Source organism: Propithecus coquereli, unplaced genomic scaffold (assembly GCF_000956105.1).
Source record: "Propithecus coquereli isolate 6110/MARCELLA unplaced genomic scaffold, Pcoq_1.0 Scaffold676, whole genome shotgun sequence".
NCBI lineage: Eukaryota > Metazoa > Chordata > Mammalia > Primates > Indriidae > Propithecus > Propithecus coquereli.
This window is the reverse complement of record NW_012152796.1, coordinates 138,176-159,091: the sequence shown is the minus strand read 5'-3', so window position 1 is coordinate 159,091 and position 20,916 is coordinate 138,176. Positions and strand designations below refer to the sequence as shown.

The window sequence follows — 20,916 nt, the reverse complement described above, 5'->3', positions numbered from 1 at the left end:
GTATCTCATAGGATGCTTTCCAAAGGGGAAGGTATTCAGATTCTGGGCACTAAAACAAGTCTGCCCCCCAAGCCCTGACCCATAGCTTATCTTCCACAGTGCAGCCCAGAGCTCTCTGTGAAAGCAAATCAGATCACTCTACTCCTCAGCTTAAAACCTCCTTGACAGCTCCCCACTAACCTCAAAAGGAAGTCAAAACTCTTTACTTGACTTTCAAGGACTTCCCTGATCCAGGCCCCTCCTAAGGCCTCAGCCTCACGTCTTGCCCCTCATGCCCACCACTCTGTGCATCTTTAAACTCTCCCAATGCTCTGCTCTCAGGTGCTGAATGCATGAGCCCTTCCTGCCTTCCTCTACAGATCTTTGAACATGTAATAGACCTCTGTCCAGAAGGTTCTTTCTCTCCCCACTCTGTGACCTCGAAACCTGCATATTCCCACTTAACCCTCAGATTTCACTTGGACACAACAGCCTTCACTAAGTGAGGTACCTGCCCTATATCCCACTGGCCACTGGGTTTACCTTTTTCAAGGAACTTATCCTAACTCTCAAATGTATCCTAGATCCATCCACTTTTCTCCATCTCCATGGCCACCCTGTTAGTCCAAGCTACCATTGTCTCTCTCCTGGAACTCTATAGCCTCCTGACTGCTCTCTCTCAGCTTCCACTCTTGGCCCCCCAAGAGTCCACCAGTCAGGATGATCTTTTTAAAGTGTAAGTCATCCTTTCAAAGTTTTCCCATTTCGCTTAGAAAAAAACCCTCAAACTCCTGGACATGGTCTACAGAGCTCTCCATGATCTAGCTAGCATCCTTTCTCCTTCTGTCTCATTTCAGACCACTTGGGCCCTGGTGCTGCGTACGTCATCTTGAACACACCAAGCTCATTCTGCGCTCAGAACCTTTGCACTTGCTGCTGTTTCTGCTGGGTCTGCTCAAATGCCACACCCTAAGACCATTCCCTCGCCTCTCTTTATTTTGTCTTAATGTCCTAATAGCACTTATCACTCCCTGAAGCCGTCTATTTATTTCTTTATTTACAAGATCATTACCTTTATCTTCCCCACTTCTAGCATGTAAGCAGGGAGCTTGGCTATCTTGCTGCCACCACAGTATTCCCAGAACCTGGCTCAATGCCTGGCACAAAGCCTGTGCTTTGTAAGTATTTTGGGGGGAATGAATGAATGCACAAGGATCACAAAAGGCTAGCTGAATCAGGTTCTGCCTTACTCCCTGAGTCTGGGCAAGCCTCTGTTTCCTTCAGTGTGAAGAAGGGGTGGAGGAAGTGGAGTGTTGAGCTAGAAGGTGTTGATTAGCTGTAAAATTTCGGCCTTGTATTTCCCCTAGTCTTAGGCCTGGAGGCCTGGAGCTACTCGACGTCCGGCGCCTCGGCTCCCCACCTGTATAATGGGTGTGAGCTCATCCCAATGTCCACGGGTGGTAGCGCTGCCTTATAAGGCAGCAGAGGCCGAGGGAGGGTGAGGCCGTGTGGGTGGAGAGAAATCACAACATCCGGCTGCGGGGGCAGGGCGGGAGGTCGGGGAACCGCTTGGGGAGGTCGCCAGCCTCTTCTGGACCTCTCCCCGCTTCCGATGTCCACTCTCCAGGATGGACCGACCCGAGGGAATTCGGCTGGACAAATGGACTAAACAAGCTCGCGGCCCGCCCGCTGAAGCCCAATACCGAGCCCATCCTCAACAAAACCCTAGAAAAGTCATCAGCTAGCCTAAGGCATCGGACCACACCCCCAGCTGATGGCCCAATCAGGATGCATTGCTCGGAATAACCGACGTTCACTTCATCCAATCATAAATCCGGTTCCTTGGGCGTGACCCAGAGGATCCACCTCCGCCGTCTCAGCGGAGGGCTCGTCCCTAATTGGCAGTTGGGTATCCTACGAAAGCCTAGAAATTCGAACCTGGGGGCTGAACCCTGCTCGCAGACCAACCAGGAAGAGATGACGTAATTAGTCCCGCCCCCGTACTTCTTTGAGCGAATCCCTGGCTCAAGGGGCGGGGGATGATGAAAAGGCAGGCTAATGGGAAGACGGCGCGGGGAGAGTCCTCCTGGTTATTGGTCGAGTAAAGTAAACAGAAGGCGGGGCGGGGCCGGGCGCCCGGGTGGCCCCGGGAGGGGGCGGAGAGTGCGCGGCGGGCGGCGGCGGCCGGGGAGGCCCCGGAGGCCGCGGCGCGGTCACTGCCACCCGAGCCGAGCCGAGCCCCGCTGATCGCCATCCGGGCCCGGCTCTCGCGCTTGATCCCGGCCAGCGGCGCAGCCCAGCGGGCCAGGCGGCGCCGCTGCCCATGGAGCTCGAGAACATCGTAGCAAACACGGTGCTACTCAAGGCCCGAGAAGGTGAGGCGGCCGGGCGGGCGGTCGGGCCCGGGTGCGGGTAGCGCGGGCGCGCGGCCTCTTAGCTCGGCGGGGCGCCCCAGCTGCCTGATCCTCTCGCGCTGCGGGCTCCGCGACCCGCACCCAGTGCAGACACGCGCCCTTCCGGCCCGTAGTCTTCCTCCTCCGCACCTGCCCCCGGGATCCCGGGCCCAGGAGGGGCGGGGGTCAGGCAGCCGCCCTGGCGGCGGAGGAGGGGGGGTTGAAGGGATGAGGGAAGGAGAGAGGAAGGAAGAGGGTGGGACCTGAGCCGCGGGAGAGCCTCTCTGAGGCCTGTTTCAGGTGAGAGGTGAGAAGATGCCCCACGTGCCCTGGGCCCAGGCTCCGGCGCCGAGCCTGGACCGGCACAAAGTTGGTGTTAGGTAAAGGTTGGAGAATGAATGAACACAGCCTCTGCATAGCACAGCCTGCCTGACTTGGGGAAACTCCTGGTCACAAATGCTACCAGTACCACTGCCACTTGCTTGGTGCCTCAGGACACTGAGGACAGAGCTAAATGGGTCACAATTTTTGCCCTCAGAAAGCGCACGGTCTAGTGGGGCTAACAGGAACAGACATAATCGAGTGCCCAGCATGCGGGGCTGTGAGGACTGTAAGTGCAAAGGCCTGGCTGGGGGAGCCAGTCTGGTGAGCTGAGTGTGTGTGGAACTCCTCATGGCCCCCACCCCAGCTGTTGTCAGGCATCTGCTCTGTGAGGGTCCTGGGGACACCGAAGGTCCAGACCTGGTCCTCACTGCCCTGTGGTCAGTCTGCCCCTCACCTGCCACAGCCCATCTAAGTAACATGATCACTGGACACCCACTCTGTGCCCCACCATGTCCTGGTGCTAGGGAACCAGCAGCGAACAAGACTTTTCTTTTAGGAACTCTAAGGCAGGGAGATCAAGGCAGTTTTTCCACTCTTTGCTGGGCTTTCAGGCTGAAAGAGGCACCTGCTTCACCTTTCTGCCCATTTTACAGGTGGGAAACTGAGGCTTGGACCAGGGACTAGTGCCAGGTCACACAGCAAGATTGTAGTTGACCCAGGCCTAGGACATGGGATGCCTAGCCAGTCTGTAGGAAGCCCAGAGGAGCCCCAGCTGGCCACCACACCTGGTACCCCCTGCCCACCCTGGTCAGGTGCTGCCTGGAAATGGGCACAGCAGGCTGGGTGCTTAGTGACCAGGGAGCCTGTCCTATCTCCTGTCCCTTATCAAGTCCAGGGGCTAGGCCTTCCTCCCAGCCTCTGGGGGCATCTGCAGATACTGTTCTGCCTCGTCATCTAGCCAGCCAGGGAGGAGGGGTGGGGAGAGCCCAGCCAGGCCTCCCTCCCTAGAACTATAGCCAGTTCAGGCCTCAGGCCTGCTGGGGGCACTGCCTTGCCTGGCCAGAGAATGTGGGTGCCTTCAGACAAGGTTTGTCAGGCCATGGGCAAGGCACAGGGTGGTGTGGCCAGACTGGGGACTGGTGCCTCCACTAGAGAACCCTTACCCCAAACTGGCTTTGCCCTTCCCACCTGCATGACTGTAGTCAAGTCTCTTCTCTCTGATCTTTAGTATCCTTTTTTGTGGAATGGTTGGGATGGTACATGAAGACTAAAGAAAATCCCGATTGTCACTGAGTCCTGAACTAGGCCCATGGACTGGCTGCATCAGAATCATTTCATGAGCTGGCTAACAGCTTGGGGCCGGGGCGTTTGCCAGCTTCCTAAGTGATCAGAGGCCCTAAGTGGTTCAGGAACCCTTGGTATATGTATTCAGTTGGCACCTAATAGATGCCAGGCATGTTAGGGGTGGGAAAGGAGCTTGGGTTGTGGGGAGCTGTGTATGAATCCTGCCACTGTCACCCCCAGGCTCTCTGATCTTGGGCAAATTGATTCTTCATTTCAGGGCCTCAGTTTTCTCATGAAATTGGGCCTGATCTGGCAGAGTTGCTGTGAGGAAAGAAAGGGTCGACACTGGGGCTATGAGCCCTCGTTCAGTCCTCCTTCCTTCCCAGGCACCCAGAGGCACAGGGAGGGGGCCAGGGCAGAGTGGGGAGGAGCCCCACTGACTGCAGCCCAGGACAGGATATTTGAATGTGACTCTTCACTGACGCCTTGATGTGGCTTGGGAGGAGGGGGAGGAGGAAGTAACTGGTGGGGGGAGTTAGGCGGATGGAGGGTTGAGTGAGGGACCTGGGTGGGTGGCGGAGGAGTTCCCCTTCTGGGGAGGCCTTGCCCGGGGTTGGGGGTGGGGGTCTGTTGCTCACTCCCAGTGAGGCAATGACAGTGGGATATGCAGGGTGCAAGGCTGCAGGCTGCAGGAGGCCGCTAGCAGGTTTCTCAATGGGCCCCTGCAACACTTCCTCCTCCAGGCAGCTTAGGTCAGGGCCATCAAGGTACCCAGTCCTGCCCACTCCCTAGAGGGCAGCTCATCCCCCTGCACCACCTGCCTCCACCCAGGCAAGATGGAAACAGGGCTGGAAAATGGAGGGGAACTGAGGTCAGGCAAGGGAAAATGGGTGCCTGGGGTCACCACTGAGTTGATGGAGCTGGGCCCACCTCTTGCCACAACCCTACTGGGTGCTGGACACAGACTCTCCTGTTCACCCTCACAGCACCTCTGGAGGTAATGGAGACCTGGAGAAATGGAGGTTCACAAACAGCAAGCAATGGGCCTAAAGTGTGCATTGAAGACTCAAACCCAGATCTGTGGAACTCCAAGACTCAGGCCCCTTCCACCATTCTCAGCCTGGTGGCCACAGACCATATCTTGCTAGCTCTCTGACACATTTTATTTATTTGGCTATAGTGGGTTTTTTTTTTTTTTTTTTTTTTTTGAGACAGAGTCTCACTCTGTTGCCCGGGCTAGAGTGTCGTGGCATGATCCTAGCTCACAGCAACCTCAAACTCCTGGGCTCAAGCGATCCTCCTGCCTCAGCCTCCCGAGTAGCTGGGACTACAGGCATGCGCCACCATGCCTGGCTAATTTTTTCTATATATTTTTAGTTGTCCAGCCAATTTCTTTCTATTTTTAGTAGAGACGGGGTCTCGCTCTTGCTCAGGCTGGTCAAGAACTCCTGAGCTCAAACGATCCTCCCGCCTCGGCCTCCCAGAGTGCTAGGATTACAGGTGTGAGCCACCGCGCCCGGCCTACAGTGAGTTTTTTAATTTTTACTTTTAAAATTAAATAGGAACCAATATTTTATGTATCAGTCTGGATTTCCAGCTGCCATTGAAAAATCAGAAGAGCTGGCCACACTGAGCCCAAAGCCTACCTAGCAACAATCAGGCAATCACTGGAGGGGTGTTGCAGCTGCCCCTCCTACAGGGGCATTCACCAGTCCAGTTCACCACACTCCCCACCACTCCCTGTTGTCCCACATCTGGCCCACATTTACCATACCTGTTGGGCTCTGTAGGCATTTGGGCTGCTCCTGTGATCTCAGCAGCTACAGATGGGGGCTCAGCTAGTTAAAACCAGGCAGGCATCAGGGCCAGGGAAGCCCTTGTATGTAGGGCAAGGGGTCCCGAGTGCCAGCCCACCTGCCCCCACCTCACTTGAGCCTCTGATAGCTCTAATGTGGGGCCCTCTGATAGAGGCCTGGGAGCCTCCCCGGTGCCAGGCTGCCCTCTGCCTCAGTGTACCCCACATGTCCTAGAATCTCTCCCTCCCGGCCTTGACTTACACAGTTCCCACCACTGTGATACCCTTCTCTACTCTCTGCATCTGGGGAACCCCTACCTGGTGGGAAGCAGCTGAGGCTGGACCCCTTGCTGGAGCTATGTGGAACACCCTCCTCCCCTCAGTGGCCCCACTGGCCCTCCTGGCTCTCCCAGCCCAGGAGACCCTAGCAAGAAGGCCCAGGTGGACCATGTGTGCCCAGAACACAGCAAGGGCATGCCGGAGCGTGGAGAGGGAAGGCCCAAGGTGCCTCCTGGTATGGGCTATGCCTTGGCTGGGCTTTGAAGGCCTGTGGACCACACTGAGGGTCCAGGGGAGGCAGTGGGGCAGGACTTGAGACCCAGTGCCTGATTGCTCCCACAGGTGGTGGCGGGAATCGCAAAGGCAAAAGCAAGAAATGGCGGCAGATGTTACAGTTCCCCCACATCAGCCAGTGCGAAGAGCTGCGGCTCAGCCTCGGTGAGACCTGGGTGGAGACTAGGGGTGCTGGGGTGAGAGGCCCTGCTGGTGTTGGGGGAGCCTCCCCTGAGACCATGCCCTGGGGCAAAGGGGCAGGGTTGGGAGTGTCGGTGAGCAGAAAGATGGAGGCTGCACCACCCAGCACAGTTTCAGTTCCTGGGCTCAGAATGGGTGAAGGGCGAAGCGCACACAGGGACTGCGGGGGCGGCTGAGGTGGGTGTGGAGAGTAGGGCGGGGGCAAGTAGGGGTGGCCTGAGAGAAGCTGAGGAAGGAAGAGCCAGGCTGAGCAGGCCTACAGGACAGAGGATGCTGAGGGGCCACAGGTCGACTGCCTTGGGCACCCAGCTCTGGTGGTGCCAGCAGAGCCCTGACCGGAAGCCCCCAGCTTGGGCAGTGTGATGGGGTTGCTTCTGGGAGGGAACAGAAGGGCCCAGACTTATCTTAGCCAAGGCCCCAGATTTGAGCAGCACCCAAGGTGGCTCAGGCCCCTCCGATGGCACGTGGGCAAAGAATGTATCGTGGCTGCTTCCACCTCCTGGGGAGGAGGCCCTGCTCAGAGCACGCCGGAAGCCACAGCTTCCTCTCATACTTTCGCCAGGCAAGCAGCAGGTGTGGGCCTGGCCCCAGCCAGGCTGGGCCGGAACCTCACAGACCACACCCAGCTCCAGCACTGTGACATATGCAAGTCATGTGAACCGGGGGACAACGAAGAGGAGGGTATAGAGGCTTGGGCTCTGGAACCAGACTCCTGGCTGGATGACATTGAACTAGTCAGTTAACCTCTCTGGGCTTCATAGTCCTGAGCTATGCTGGGAATAACAGTAGGGCCCACCTCAGAGTTGTGGCAAGGGCTCATAAGGAGATAATGGCCGCAGCACTGCAGGGCTGGAAGCTGTTGCTGGGGCCCAGGGTCTGCTGGTGTGGCCAGGAGCACCCTGCCAGCGGGCTCCAGGGCTGTGAGCCCAGCAGCTCCATCTCTGCCCGCAGAGCGCGACTACCACAACCTGTGTGAGCGGCAGCCCATCGGGCGCCTGCTGTTCCGTGAGTTCTGTGCGACGAGGCCCGAGCTGACCCGCTGTGTTGCCTTCCTGGATGGGGTGGTGAGTGCAGCCCAGCCCAGCACCGAGGGTGGGCAGAGGTCCCAGGCTCTGTGTATCCCATCTCCCCACACCCATTGCTCAGCCCGACCCCAAGCCTCTGTGCCTCCCACCCTGCAGGCGGAGTATGAAGTGACCCCCGATGAGAAGCGGAAGGCGTGTGGGCGGCGGCTAATGCAGAATTTTCTGAGCCACACGGTGAGTGAGCTGTGATGGAGAGATGACAGCCAGGGGTGGAGCTCAGTGACAGGGAGAAGAGTGACCACAGCCTGGGCAGAGAATGCCCTGGAGCTGCTCCAGGCAGCATCACAGGCATGCAGCCCCAGGGCCCGGCCGGGCTTGGGGCGGGGCAGCCCGCCAGCAGCTCTGCTTCACCCTGCCTCAGAAAGGGAGTTCAGCAACCTGGCCAGCTGGCGCACCACTGGCCTCAGATATCTGACATCCAGCCATCCATGGGAGCCCCCTGCACTGACCTGTCTGTGGCCTGTCCCTAGGGTCCTGACCTCATCCCTGAGGTCCCTCGACAGCTGGTGACTAACTGCGCCCAGCAGCTGGAGCAGGGCCCCTGCAAAGACCTCTTCCAGGAGCTCACCCGGTAAGCCCCCCTGCCCACAGCCCTGGACTGTGCCCAGAGGAGCGGGCTCTTGTGGGTCAGAAAGACCGTGAACAATGGCTGGCGAGGGAGCTCAGCTTCCTGCGCTGCACTTGGCCCTGCTGTGTGACCTTGGCAGGTTGCTCCCATCTCAGTAGCATCCTCAGCTTCAGCAGGGATGTGTGTCTGCTTGGTAGGTTAGCGGGAGGCTTGCTCGAGGGTGCTGCCTTGTGGGCTGAGCACGCACACAATGGGAGACCCAGCGAGCCGAGAGCCTGGGGTGTCAGGGCTGACCAGCGAGCTGGGCCTTCCTTCCCTCAACAGGCTGACCCACGAGTACCTGAGCATGGCCCCTTTTGCTGACTACCTCGACAGCATCTACTTCAACCGTTTCCTGCAGTGGAAGTGGCTAGAAAGGTGAGCTCTTTAAAGGCTGGGCCAGGCCACGCCAGGCCAGGTTGCCAGGCCTCTTCGTGGGCCTTGGGCTTCTGCTCAGCTGGTGTTTGCTTCCCCACCCTGTGCCCATAGGCAGCCGGTGACCAAAAACACCTTCAGGCAGTACCGAGTCCTGGGCAAAGGCGGCTTTGGGGAGGTGAGTGGGCAGGCAGCACCCCTGGCTGAGTGCACAGGGTGAGAAGGGTGGCCCCTGGACCAGCTGCTGCACCCCCAGCAAGGGCATAGCTGGCCCCCTTGTGTCCTCTCTACCCTGGCCACAGGTGTGCGCCTGCCAGGTGCGGGCAACAGGCAAGATGTACGCCTGCAAGAAGCTGGAGAAGAAGCGGATCAAGAAGCGGAAGGGGGAGGCCATGGCGCTCAACGAGAAGCAGATCCTGGAGAAAGTGAACAGTAGGTTTGTAGTAAGTACAGAAAGGAGACCTCTCCCTCCCTCGGCCACGCGGGCTGCTGCCCGCCCCGCCCGCTCCGGCGAGTGCTGCTGGGAAGGGCGGTTGGGGTGTTGACACCAGGCCTGGGGAGCAGGCTCGACCCCAAGGAGTGGCACCAAGAAGGACCTTTTGGGTGGCTGGTGTTAGCCTGCCACCAGGTGGCCTGGCAGCTCCTGCCTGAGGGCTCGGGTCCCCTCGGCCACAGGTGAGCTTGGCCTATGCCTATGAGACCAAGGACGCCCTGTGCTTGGTGCTGACACTGATGAACGGAGGCGACCTCAAGTTCCACATCTACCATATGGGCCAGGCTGGCTTCCCTGAAGCGAGGGCCGTCTTCTATGCTGCCGAGATCTGCTGTGGCCTGGAGGACCTGCACCGGGAGCGCATTGTGTACAGGTGGGGGCCTTGGCCCTGCCCTGCCCATGACTGCAGCCGGGCAGGACAGACAGCAGAAGGCTATTGCTGGGGCTGTGGCCAGGCATCAAGCCGGTGCTGGTGGGGGTGGGGGTGAGGTGGGAGAGTGGGGGGCCAGCAGTACCCACATACCAGGCAGACGTGAGCGGCTCAGACCCAGGCTTTGGGGTCCAGCTGACCCATATGGGAATCCCTACTTGGTCACCGTCTCTGTGTGACCTTGGGCTAGTCAGCTCCCTGCTCCCAATACTATTTTCTTTTCTGGGAAACAGAAACTATAATTCCTACCTCCCAGATTGTTGTAGGGGCCCAGTGAGATAAGGTGGTTAAAAAAAAAGTTCCTGGCACAGAGCCTGGCGCATAGCCCTTGGCAGTGGAGAGCTGTGGCTGTGATTGTTATCAGCAGTGACTTCATGTGAGCCTCACAGCAGCCCCATGAGGGGCGGATGAAGAGCCCCATTTGAAAGAGAGGAACACTAGAGTCAGCCACCAAAGGGCAGGGAGCTCCTCAACACCAGGGGTGAGCGAGGCCCCTCCTGGAGTCCTGGGAGTCCTGGCTCTGAAGGTCCCTGCTCCCATGAGTCCAGGCTGTCTGTCGCCCTGGCAGAGAACGGGTCGTGCATCTTGCTCCACATCTGATCCCAGGATGGCGGGTGGCTCCCTGGCAAGCTGATCAGCGTCTGCCCTTGCCCTTCTCTCCCCACAGGGACCTGAAGCCAGAGAACATCCTTCTGGATGACCACGGTTGGTGGGAAGACCCAGGGAGGGGTGGGGTGAGATGGGGAGGCCTGGCCTGCTGACGGGCCCACCTGTTTCTCCTACATTCAGGCCACATCCGCATCTCTGACCTGGGACTGGCCGTGCACGTGCCCGAGGGCCAGACGATCAAAGGCCGTGTGGGCACTGTGGGCTACATGGGTGAGTCTCCCCCTGTACTGGCCCCTGTCCCCCCAGGTCCCCTCACTGTCTCAGGCCCGACCCCACCTACTCCTGTTTGGGAGTCTCCCGTGCCTCCCTGCCTCAGTAGAAAGGACCCGTGCTGACCTTCCCCTTTTATAGATTGGGAGACCAACGCTACGCCAGGGTCCCACACAGTTTGGACCTCATGATTCACTCACTACATACGTATCAGCCCCTAGTTCACATGAGTCTCTCTCCATCCACTGGGGCTGGCTACCCGCAATTGGAGGAGAGGGACTCAAACCTGCTTCCGTGGCCTCAGCGCTGCCTGCCCCCAAACTTCCCATGCTTGGAGTGGGCATGCCCGTCTGTGGAGGGGGCCAGTGGAGGGGCCAGGATGTGGTCCCATAGTCCCCTTGGGGACGTTGTGACAAAGTAGACAGAATCCTGGCTCTGTAGGTGCCACCTCTTGCCTGTTGTGTGGCCTTGAGCCAGACAGACACTCCACTTCTCCCAGCCTCACTTTGTTGGACTAGAAAGCTATCGTCATACCTGCCTCTCGGGGGTTGCCTTAAAGATGAAAAGATGTACTGGAGGGAAACTTCCCCACGTGACTGCCCTGGCAGGTAGGAGGTATTCAGAAAATAGGAGTTTCCTCCTTCTCTCTTCTCTCTGATGTTAAATCCAGAAGTTGCAAACTGGTAGCCACGTGGGCCCAGTTCGGCCTACATTTGTATTTAAATCAAATTGTTTTTAGAACAATTTGAATTGGTTGCCAACATTTAGTAAGCCAGACAGCACACAGCATATCATAAAAAGTGCCGATTCCTGGCTCCTCTTGAAAAATCTCAGACTGGGCATCGTGGGTGTGGCCTCCCTTGGGGCCACATCCACTCCCTCTGACTCCCATGAGCTGTCCTCGGTGGGGACCCCGCCAAACCGCCACCGCCGCCTACCTGGCCAGTGGGTGTTTGAGTGGATCCCTGACTGAACGCGCTTGGGCATTCCTGGGGCCTGAGGGTCTGCTCCCCGCCTCCCGCCTAGCCCTAACCCCATGCCACCCGCCAGCTCCGGAGGTGGTGAAGAACGAGCGGTACACGTTCAGCCCTGACTGGTGGGCGCTGGGTTGCCTCCTGTACGAGATGATCGCAGGCCAGTCGCCCTTCCAGCAGAGGAAAAAGAAGATCAAGCGGGAGGAGGTGGAGCGGCTGGTGAAGGAGGTGCCCGAGGAGTATTCCGAGCGCTTTTCCCCGCAGGCCCGCTCGCTCTGCTCCCAGGTACTGACGGCTGCCCAGCCAGGGCTGGGGGTGGGCGCACCTCTCCCACCCACCCACTGCCCCTGCCCTGCCACAGCTCCTCTGTAAGGACCCCGCAGAGCGCCTGGGATGTCGTGGGGGCAGCGCCCGTGAGGTGAAGGAGCACCCCCTCTTCAAGAAGCTGAACTTCAAGCGGCTGGGAGCTGGCATGCTGGAGCCACCCTTCAAGCCTGACGTGAGTGCCACCTGCCTGCAGGGGCAGGGCCAAGCCGGGACCGGGGCTTGGGGGGCTTGGAATATTGGCCAGGACACTTCCAGTGCAAGTGTCAGAAAACTCAATCTAGTGGCTTAGCCAAAAAAAAAAAAAAAGGATAATTCACAAAAATAGCTCAAAAATTAGCTCACAAAAATTAAAAGCCCCAGGCTTGGTCCAGCCTTTGGCATACCTGGACGGGGCTTCCACAGTGATATAGGAGCTCTCTCTCTTTATCGCTTCCCCCATCTTCCCCCCACTCCCCACTGTACCGTCTAACACGTAGTCTTCACTTTGGAGCAGCTCTCTCCAGGCTGTGGCAGTGGTGGCCCCCAGCAGTTCAGGCCCCCATTCTCCAGCTTGGCCACCCCAGTAGACAAAGAGTACCTCTTGCCCAATAATTTCAAAAGAAATCCTAAAGGGGGGAAAAAGTGTTAAGGCTGGTGCTCATTGCCTCTGATAGCTCAGAGGCCCTCACTGGCCACACCTGGATCCTGTGCCCGCCCGAACCACTGCGAGTGGAGAGGTCGGTTCCCCAGAGAGAAACCAGATGCTGTTGCAGCAGGGGTTGTTGAGCTGATCGCCCCTCTGTGTGTGGGACACTCGCCCTTACAGAGTCCCACATGTTCACTGAGCATCTCTGTGGGTCAGGCAGCCAGCAGGCAAGAATGTCCTCCAGTCATCAGATTCCAAGTGGCAGAAACCCAACTCAAACTCACTTGAGCCCAACATGGAGTTTATTGGTTCATTTGGCCGGCAAGTCTGAGAGTAGGGCCAACACCAGGGTTTCATGCTGTGTTCCCAGAGCTCTCTACCTCTTGTCTCTGCTTCAACCTGTTGACTGTTCCCCATCCACTGAATTCAGGCTTCTCTGTATGTAAAGTCGCAGAGAAATTTCCGGTTGGCCAAGATTAGGTCATGTGCTGGCCCCTCCCATATCCATGAGGACTGGGTCCTATGATTGACAGTTCACTGGGAGCACCGGGGAGACCCAGAGGTGATGTGCGGGCCAAGTTGATGACTGTCCACCACACACGTCTGTTTATTCATTCAACAAATACCTAAGTGCCCCTGTGTCCCAGACCTTGGGAATACTGAGATCTACAGGACCCTGTCCTGCTCTTAAGTTGTAGTGGGGAGACATACCCAAATGAGCCAATAAATGAGAAAGAATTTCAGGTAACCTTAAGTGTGACAAAGAAAACTAAAGCGGGCTCAGAAGAAGGCAGAAAATGAGGGGGGGCGGTATTTTTAGACAGGGTGGTCTCTGATGAGCGGATGGTTAGGCAAAAACGTGAAATATGTGAAGGAGAGAGCCGTGCCAAGGTTTGGGGGTTGAGCGTTCCAGGGAGAGGGAATAGCCAGGCCTTGCAGTTCCGAGGCAGGGCCAGGAGGCCTGCGTGGCGGCAGTCAGCCTGTGCAGGTGCAGAGGGCTGGACACATTCTAAGCGAGACAGGGGACCTTTGGGGGATTTGGGGCAGGAATGTGAGGCCTGGGGAGTGGGGAGGCCAGCCGGGGCCTGTGCCTCTGAATGACTGCCTCACTCCGGCCTCACTGGGACCCCGAAGGGTGGTTGTCACAGGCACTTGAACCCAGTGAGCCTGACTTTCCTCAGCCTCTGTCAGGCTGGTACTGCTGCTCGTGTTTGTTACTGCCGTTTGTGCACATGATCTCATTTAACCAAAACAGTCGCACTGCCTCTGGATCTGCCATTCAGAGTTAGGAATAAAATCTGTGCCCTGGAATTTAACTTTTCAGAAGCAGGAGATGAAAAGCAAGGTTGATGATGGTATATTTTTTAACAGTTTTATTGAGATTTAATTCACTACCATACAATTCACCCATTGAAAGTATACAGTTCATTGGCTTTGTAGGATCTCAGAGTTGTGCACCATCACCTCAACAAATCTTAGAATATTTTCATCACCAGCGCCCCCAAAAAACCCCATACCCTTAGCAGTCATTCCTCATTCTTCCCTCCCCCCGGCCCGTTAGTCACTCATCTGCCATCTGTTTCTGTACGTGTGCTTGTTCTGGACGTTTCACACGTGTGCAGTCCTGCGTGGCCCTCTGTATCCCACTTACTTTGCTTAGCACAATGTTTTCGAGGTTCATTCATGTTGTAGCAGGTGTCAGCACTTCATTCCTTTTTAAGGCTGAACAATATTCCATTGTATAGAAAATACCACATTTTGCTTATTTATTCATAAGCATTGATAGACATTAGGAGTTGTTTCCACTTTTTGGCTATTGTGAATAATGCTGCTATGAACATTCAGACACAAGTTTTTGTGTGGCTAGATGTCATTTCCCTGGGTATATAGCTAGGAGTAGAATTACTAGGTCATGTGGTAACTATGTTTAAACTTTTGGGGAATTGCCGGACTGTTTTCCAAAGCAGCTGTACCATTGTACATGATGATAATATTTTCAAAAAAATTTTTTTAGAGACAGGGTCTTGTTCTGCCACCCAGGCTAGAGTGCAGTGGCATCGTCATAGCTCACTGCAACCTCTGACTCCTGGACTCAGGCAATCCTCCACCTGAGCCTCCAAAATAGCTGGGGCTACAGGTGCGCACCACCACACCAGGCTAATTTTTCTGTTTTTTGTAGAGACAGGGTCTTGCTATGTTGCTAGGCTGGTCTTGAACTCCTGGCCTCAAGCGATCCTCCTGCCTCGGCCTCCCAAAGTGCTGGGATTACAGGCGTGAGCCACTGTGCCCAGCCCATGATGATGATATTTTAATTGGCATCCTTAATAGAGGGATTTGGAAAACAATGTCAAGAGGAAAAAGAAAGTGGCCTCCTGGAGCTCAGGTGGGCTCAGCAGGGGCCTGGGGTTGGAGCGGTGGGAGACTGCCAGTTGTCCGGTTGGCTGGGAGAGGGGACAGAGCAAGCCCCAGACGTGGCAGGCCTAGCCGAGGAGGCCCAGCCGAGCGAGACTCAGCCTGCTCTCCCCGTTCCAGCTGCACACCCAGAGATCCATGTGCGTGAGGAGGGGCTCCCAGCACTGGCCTTTACAGTCTCATGCAGTCACTGAGCAGTGAGGGACGGTAACAGTCCTGGTCTACACAGGGGGAGATGGGGCTTCGGAGAGAAGGGCTGCCATGCTTAGGAAGTGCATGTGGCTCCTGGCTTCTGACTCCAAACCAGAGAGCTGCTGGTGTCAAGGCAGCACCAGTCCAAGGCCACAGCAAGACTCAGGCTTGCCTTCCTCTGTGTGTGCTTCCTATCCACCGCTGCCTCTCCCTCCACCCCCAGCCCCAGGCCATCTACTGCAAGGATGTTCTGGACATCGAACAGTTCTCCACAGTGAAGGGCGTGGAGCTGGAGCCCACCGACCAGGACTTCTACCAGAAGTTTGCCACAGGCAGTGTGCCCATTCCCTGGCAGAATGAGGTGGGGGCCCACTCTGCTGGTGGGTTGGGCTCTGGGGGGCGGCCCTTGGGGCAGTCCTCACAGCTGCCTCTTCCTCAGCAGATGGTGGAGACTGAGTGCTTCCAGGAGCTCAATGTCTTTGCGCTGGATGGCTCAGTTCCCCCAGACCTGGACTGGAAGGGCCAGCCGCCTGCACCCCCCAAGAAGGGGCTGCTGCAGAGACTCTTCAGCCGCCAGGTGAGCCCCAGCACTGTGCTGCCTGGGCCCCCAGCTGGCTCCAGGGGACAGTGGGTGGGAGGCAGACCTGGTGCCCGCATGCGCATCCTCTAGCCCCGTCCGCGGTGCCCAGGGCCTCTGGCCTCATTCCCACCTGTCCCCCACCCCTGGCTGGGCTCATGGCCTCTTTTCTCTTTCCAGAGGTGAGCAGTGTGGGCTCCCCGTGGGTTGGCCTTGCTGCCTGGCCTCGGGGAGCCACGGGCAGCCCTTCCATGGCAGAGGCAAGATGTGGGAGAAAGAAGTCTGGTGCCCGTCCCCTCCCCTGCCCACTGCTTCGGTTCCCTGTACCCTGGCCCCTTTGAGCTGCCAGCCTTGCTTAGTCTTATCCCCATGCTCTGCCTCCACCGGCCCCAGGGAGAGGGCTAGGCGGAGGCCTGGCCCTGGCAGACCCTGGGATCCACCCAGACCTCCTTCAGTCTGTTGCCAGCAGGCTCTGCACTGACGCCCACCTTTGCGTGGCCTGAGCTGCTGCTCCAGGCCCCTCCTGGGGAGCCCCTTCCCCAGAGCATGACCTTGGGCAACTCCTGGCCTGCTCTAGCGGGGCTGGCCCTGTGTGACAGCCCTGGTGGCTAATGGTGCCCACTCTGCCTCTCTCCCTCCGTGTCTTCCCCGTCCCTCCAGGATTGCTGTGGGAACTGCAGCGACAGTGAGGAAGAGCTCCCCACCCGCCTCGAGCTCCCCACCCGCCTCTAGCCCCGAGCCTGAGGCCCCCACCGGCAGTTGGCGGTAGCAGCTACTCCGGGCGCTGTTTACAGTTTTGCACAGTGGTCTTCCCCATTGTCCATTCGAGTCATGGCCTGGGGAACAGCCGGAGCTGTCCCCTATGTCCTCTGCCCCTCAGCTGCGGCCTGGCTGAGTTTGGCATGGCCTGGGCCCTCGCTGGGACAAAGGTGCGTCCCTTCAGCTCTTCTCCATAGAGCTCTGGGCTTTCTGTATTTATGTATTTGTATGAATGTACATAGCAACCCACCCTAGACCTGGCGCCTCTGCCCCAGCTCCCCAGGGCAGTGGGTCCTGGCTGGGACAGTGGGAGCTGGCGGAGGAGCCACTGCCAAACTCAAGGCTCCTCAGGCCCAGCTTGGATGGGCCAAGACTGGACTAGACCCTCAATGCCCAGCACTGTGCTGGCCACCACCGGCCTCTGAGTGAGACACCTGCCCTTGCCATGCTGGGCTCAGGCTGCCACATTCTGGGAGCCAGTGCTGTCCCTTTCAGCGCTTGCCAGAGCTGGATCTGAGGCCTCTGTGTCCCCTAGGCCTATGCCAAAGTGTGAGCAGAGATTGGCTGGCCTGAGGCCCACCAGCCCCTGTCCTAGGTGGGTCTGCTTCTGCCTTCCAGCTCCCAGGCACGTCGTCCCTGATGCTGGGCCTTGTCCTGAAGATGCCTCTTTCAGAAATGCCCTAGCCTAGGCCATGGGTGGGGGTGTCCCTGGCCAACCCTCAGACATTCTGGACTCCCCTCGTAACAACAGACACGTGCCCAGCAATAATCCGCCCCTCCCTGTTGTGTGTGGGGGGTGCGTGCGTGAGTGTGCGTGTGTGTGCGTGTATCCGTGAGCGTGTGAAGGGGGTAGGGTGAGATTGTGCCCACGCCCTAGACCCCAGCCCTGGCCCTTCCCAGACTGTGATGTCCTTCCTTGTCCCGGTTAGGGTAGCGTGGGATTACAGGGCCCTGGTTTTTCCATATTTAAAGCCAATTTTTCTTACTCATTTTGTCCAGTGTAAGCTGCCACGTGTCTGTGTGAATACAGTCCGAGCACAAGCCCGGCCAGCGGCCCTGCCTGCCTCTTTCTTGCTTCTGGTGCTCCCGTGCTCTTCCTGCTTCCCTGGCCCAACTGGAAGTAGGAAGGGACGGGAGGTGGACCTGGCAGGAGGCAGGGTGCTGCCCTTCCGAAGCCCAAGAGTCCCCAGGGCTGACCTTGAGGTAGCCTCTCCAGGCAACCAGGCCTTGTTGGCCTTTGGGCTCACCCAGTGGGTTTCTCAACTTCCGAAATGGGATGGGGCCTGAGGAAAGAGGCCTTGGGTGCCCACTGGGTCCCATCTGTCTCTGTGTTGCAAAGGCAGGCCCAGCCAAGGTGGCGTGGCTGCCAGGTGTGGACTAGGAGCAGCCTGGGAGTGGGTTGGAAGCTCGGTTAGGGACATCTGCCCCGGGTCTGTCTCACCTAGGCACCAGCCATGGACTTGGCCCGGGGATGAGGCACAAGCATCAGACCCATCCTGTTTCGCCCTCGAAGCATAAAATGTGGGCGGGCAAAGACCTAGATGCTGGTGATCCTGGGAAGAAGGCTGTGGGGACACCAGGGAGGGATCTCAAGATTAGCGGTTGAGCCAGGCCTTGAAGGCGGCCTTCACCTGGGGGAGAGGGACTGGGGAGAGCCTTCCAGGGGACCCTCCTACACATACACTTGGGGGTGAGAGCTTACTGACCACAAATCTCTCCCAGGTTTTGTAAACCCATTGCTGCTCTGTAGCCTCCCAGTGTCCCCAGCCCCTCCAAGAATGGCCTGTAACTGCCATAAGGTTTTGTTCCTTGCCTCTGGGCTGGGCACCCAGTGCTGCAGAAGCTACATGCACTTTGGAGTTGACAGTTCTGGGTTCAAGTCCCAGCCTGGCCACTTTTCAAGTTGGCTTCGCATAGGCCCTTGTCTGGAAAGATGGGTGTCCATCACCTTCTGGGGCAGCTATGAGAATCCACTGAAGCAGCCATTTGGCCCCCTGGAAGCCCCAAGTCACCACAGGACTCTCAAGTGCAGGGGGAGTGCCAAGCTGACCAGCTGTCTCAAGGGCAGCCAGAAGGGGCCTTTCGTGCCGGCCCAGCTCTTGTGTGGAGTGCTCACTGCTTCCCATCAACTTCAGGGAGATGGGGCGTGGGGGCTGTGCTTGCTCAAGGTCTTCTGGCTGGTTAAGTGGCCATTGCAGGGTGGGGAGGCGGCCAGGAGAAAATGGAAAAGCTGGATACTGCCCATGTGTCCTGAGGTTGGAGCCTGAGATGTGTTTGCCTCAGGCTGTGTTGGGGGGCTGAGGGTGGCGCCTGTTAAGTAGTTATCAATGCAGGTGTGCAAAGGTGAATGGATGCGAGGTGGACGTGCAGGACCCTGAGACACTCTGCCTACAGTGGATCCAGACCTGCTGGCCAAGCTGGTCCTTGGGCTAGGGAGGCATTGGGGAACTTCTTGGCTAGGGTTAAACTCACGTTACAGCTCTTACCACAGTGGATCCTTGGCAGAGAAACCTCCCAGAATTCATTTCCCAACAAGCCTTCCCTAAGCTTACCTACCTCCTCTCAGCCCAGCTCTATGGTGGGAGCTGGGGACCCAGATGGGGATAAGGCCCTTGCCAGCTTGGAGCTCAGTCTGGCAGGGAGGCAGGTGCGGGAACAGGGGACCCAGTGTGATTGGCACTGTGGGAGAGGAGACTCTAGAGCAGGTGGGGCTGGGGTTGGGGGCAACACCAAGCGGGATAGGCTCTTTGACCACGAAGGTGTTAAGAGTTGGTACCCTCTAGGACACAGGATGTTCCAGGGAGAGGAGCACATCTGCATGGCCTTTAGTGGTCTGGAGTGGCTGAGCATGGGGGCAGTTGGAAGAAAGAAGTGGCTGGAGCTGAGGTCAGTGAGACACAGCCAGCTTTTTTTCTTTCTTTTTTTAGTTGAGATAGGGTCTCACGATGTTGCCCAGGCTGGTCTCAAACCACTGGGCTCAAGTGGTCCTCCCACCTCAGCCTCCCGAGTAGCTGGGATTATGGGTGTGCGCCATCACGCCTGGCCACGGCCAGCTTTGAAAGTCATGGCACCCCAAGTTTCCTTTGGGAACCGCCCATTTTCCATCCATGTGGTTTAAATGGGGCTGGGCTTCTGCCCCCTGCGTGCACACACACTACACACACCTACAGCATGCGAGCCCGATGGGAATGTTGTAAGTGACAGAACTGTTCTCCAGCTAACTTAGAAAGTATTAAAAGGATGTAGGACAGCTCTGAAGGTCTTAGTTGCAGTTCCCATTCTCACCAGGTCATGACCACGAGAAGCAAGATGCTACAGCCATTTGTGTTTTTGCATCTTTGAGTCTGACTCCAAACCCAAGGAGCTGGGATGGCCAGGCTGGGGCCTGCTCCCTGTGTCTGAGGGAGAAAGGCAATCAGGTTCATCAGTCCACCCCGAGGTCATAATTGCCTGGATGAAATCTGGGTGGTCATACCGAAAGAAAAGGGAATAGAAACTCGGTGGCCGTTCCCTTTGGCCATATGGAACATACGTCCCCTCCCCAAGGCATGGCCACTTGGATTGGTTCACCAATGGACACTAGACCAAAATGAGTCCAAGAAGAGTCATTTGTAGAGTTTTTTTTGTTTTGATTTTTGCTCAAACTATTGGGAAAGAACTGGGGTTCTCTTTCCTCTGGGGATGGATGGCAGGATATGAGCCTAGAGCTGTAGGGTTCATCCGTGCCACCACATGGGGAGAACTTGCCTGAGAATGATGCACACACACAAGCAAAGTGGAGAGAAGCAGATACATGCTTGATGCCGTTGCTGGAACACCTGGAACCAACTGTGACCAAAGCTAGAATCTACCCCAGGACCTGCCAGTTAACATGAACAATCCCCCTTGAGCTCAAACCTATTTATTTTGGGGTTCTGATACTTGCAACCCCAACGTCCCAGCTGATGTGGTGAAGGGTGTTTTTGGAAAATCACCTTAAGCGCAGTACACAAATTGGACTAGAAACAGAGAAGCCAGCTAAGAGGCTGATGGACAGCCAGGTTCAGGGTGGCCCATGTAAGCCTGGACCTGAGGGTAGACAGCAGGGCCCTCTCTAGGCGTCACTTCTGTTCCCTCAGGGGAGCATGCCCATGGAGGCCAGAGCTGTGGGTTCAGCACTAGGTCCTCCTTCCCGCGCTCCTTCCTAGCAGACGTGTGATGTATGCCTGCTGGGGACACAGTGGGAGAGGCCGTGATTTGGGAGGGAGCCACGTGGCGGTGCTCGCCTGCTCCCTGCTCCAGCGCCTGCCCACTGCGTGTGTGCGGTGCCTGTCGGGATGTGGCTCGGGCCTGGACGTGTGTGTGCTCTCCAGGCTGACCTGTGTGCAGCACGTCGGGGTTCTAGGCTTCAGCTGCTTGGCTGCTGTGTGTGCACCGGGGCTGCCAACGTGTGCCCGGCCAGACGGCCTGGCGTGCATTCCCTGTACAGGCACCCTCGGGTGTGAGCCCAGCGCCCTTCAGTGCCGGGTGTCGGTGCGGTAGTGCGCGCCCAGTGCTCCCCCTCCTTCCCTCGCGGGGCAGCTTCCTCGGCGGCTTGTGGCTGGGGGTGGGGGCCCTCCGCTGGCAGCCGCGCGCGCGCACGCCGGGCTCGCCGCGCGCCGTGTACGCGCCCGT

General features: G+C 57.7%; 1 protein-coding gene across 4 annotated transcripts; it reads left to right on the top strand.

Annotated features, from left to right (window-relative positions):
- The first annotated feature begins 2,148 nt into the window (after positions 1–2,148).
- GRK6 (G protein-coupled receptor kinase 6) lies at positions 2,149–17,029 on the top strand. Of its 4 annotated transcripts, XM_012660742.1 has the most exons (17): positions 2,149–2,354; positions 6,397–6,492; positions 7,480–7,592; positions 7,710–7,787; positions 8,084–8,184; positions 8,506–8,598; positions 8,710–8,773; positions 8,898–9,038; positions 9,271–9,461; positions 10,186–10,223; positions 10,308–10,397; positions 11,448–11,656; positions 11,733–11,870; positions 15,151–15,288; positions 15,370–15,504; positions 15,685–15,686; positions 16,165–16,273. In XM_012660742.1, the coding sequence occupies exons 1-17, from the start codon at positions 2,303–2,305 to the stop codon at positions 16,271–16,273; spliced, it is 1,788 nt and encodes a 595-aa protein (XP_012516196.1). In that variant the 5' UTR covers positions 2,149–2,302. The 4 variants fall into 4 exon arrangements, with proteins under 4 accessions (XP_012516196.1, XP_012516195.1, XP_012516194.1 ...); XM_012660741.1 differs by lacking the exon at positions 15,685–15,686 and having other exon boundaries at positions 16,165–17,029; XM_012660740.1 differs by lacking the exon at positions 15,685–15,686 and having other exon boundaries at positions 11,424–11,656; positions 11,745–11,870; positions 16,165–16,500.
- Positions 17,030–20,916: the final 3,887 nt, after the last annotated feature.

What these genes read in the sequence shown, in the direction of transcription:
- GRK6 (XM_012660742.1), top strand. Translation starts at nt 2,303, where the DNA reads ATGGAGCTCGAGAACATCGTAGCAAACACGGTGCTACTCAAGGCCCGA. An exon ending in GCTACTCAAGGCCCGAGAAG is followed by an intron (nt 2,355 to 6,396) that starts GTGAGGCGGCCG and finishes TTGCTCCCACAG; the next exon opens with GTGGTGGCGGGAATCGCAAA. An exon ending in CCATTCCCTGGCAGAATGAG is followed by an intron (nt 15,289 to 15,369) that starts GTGGGGGCCCAC and finishes CTTCCTCAGCAG; the next exon opens with ATGGTGGAGACTGAGTGCTT.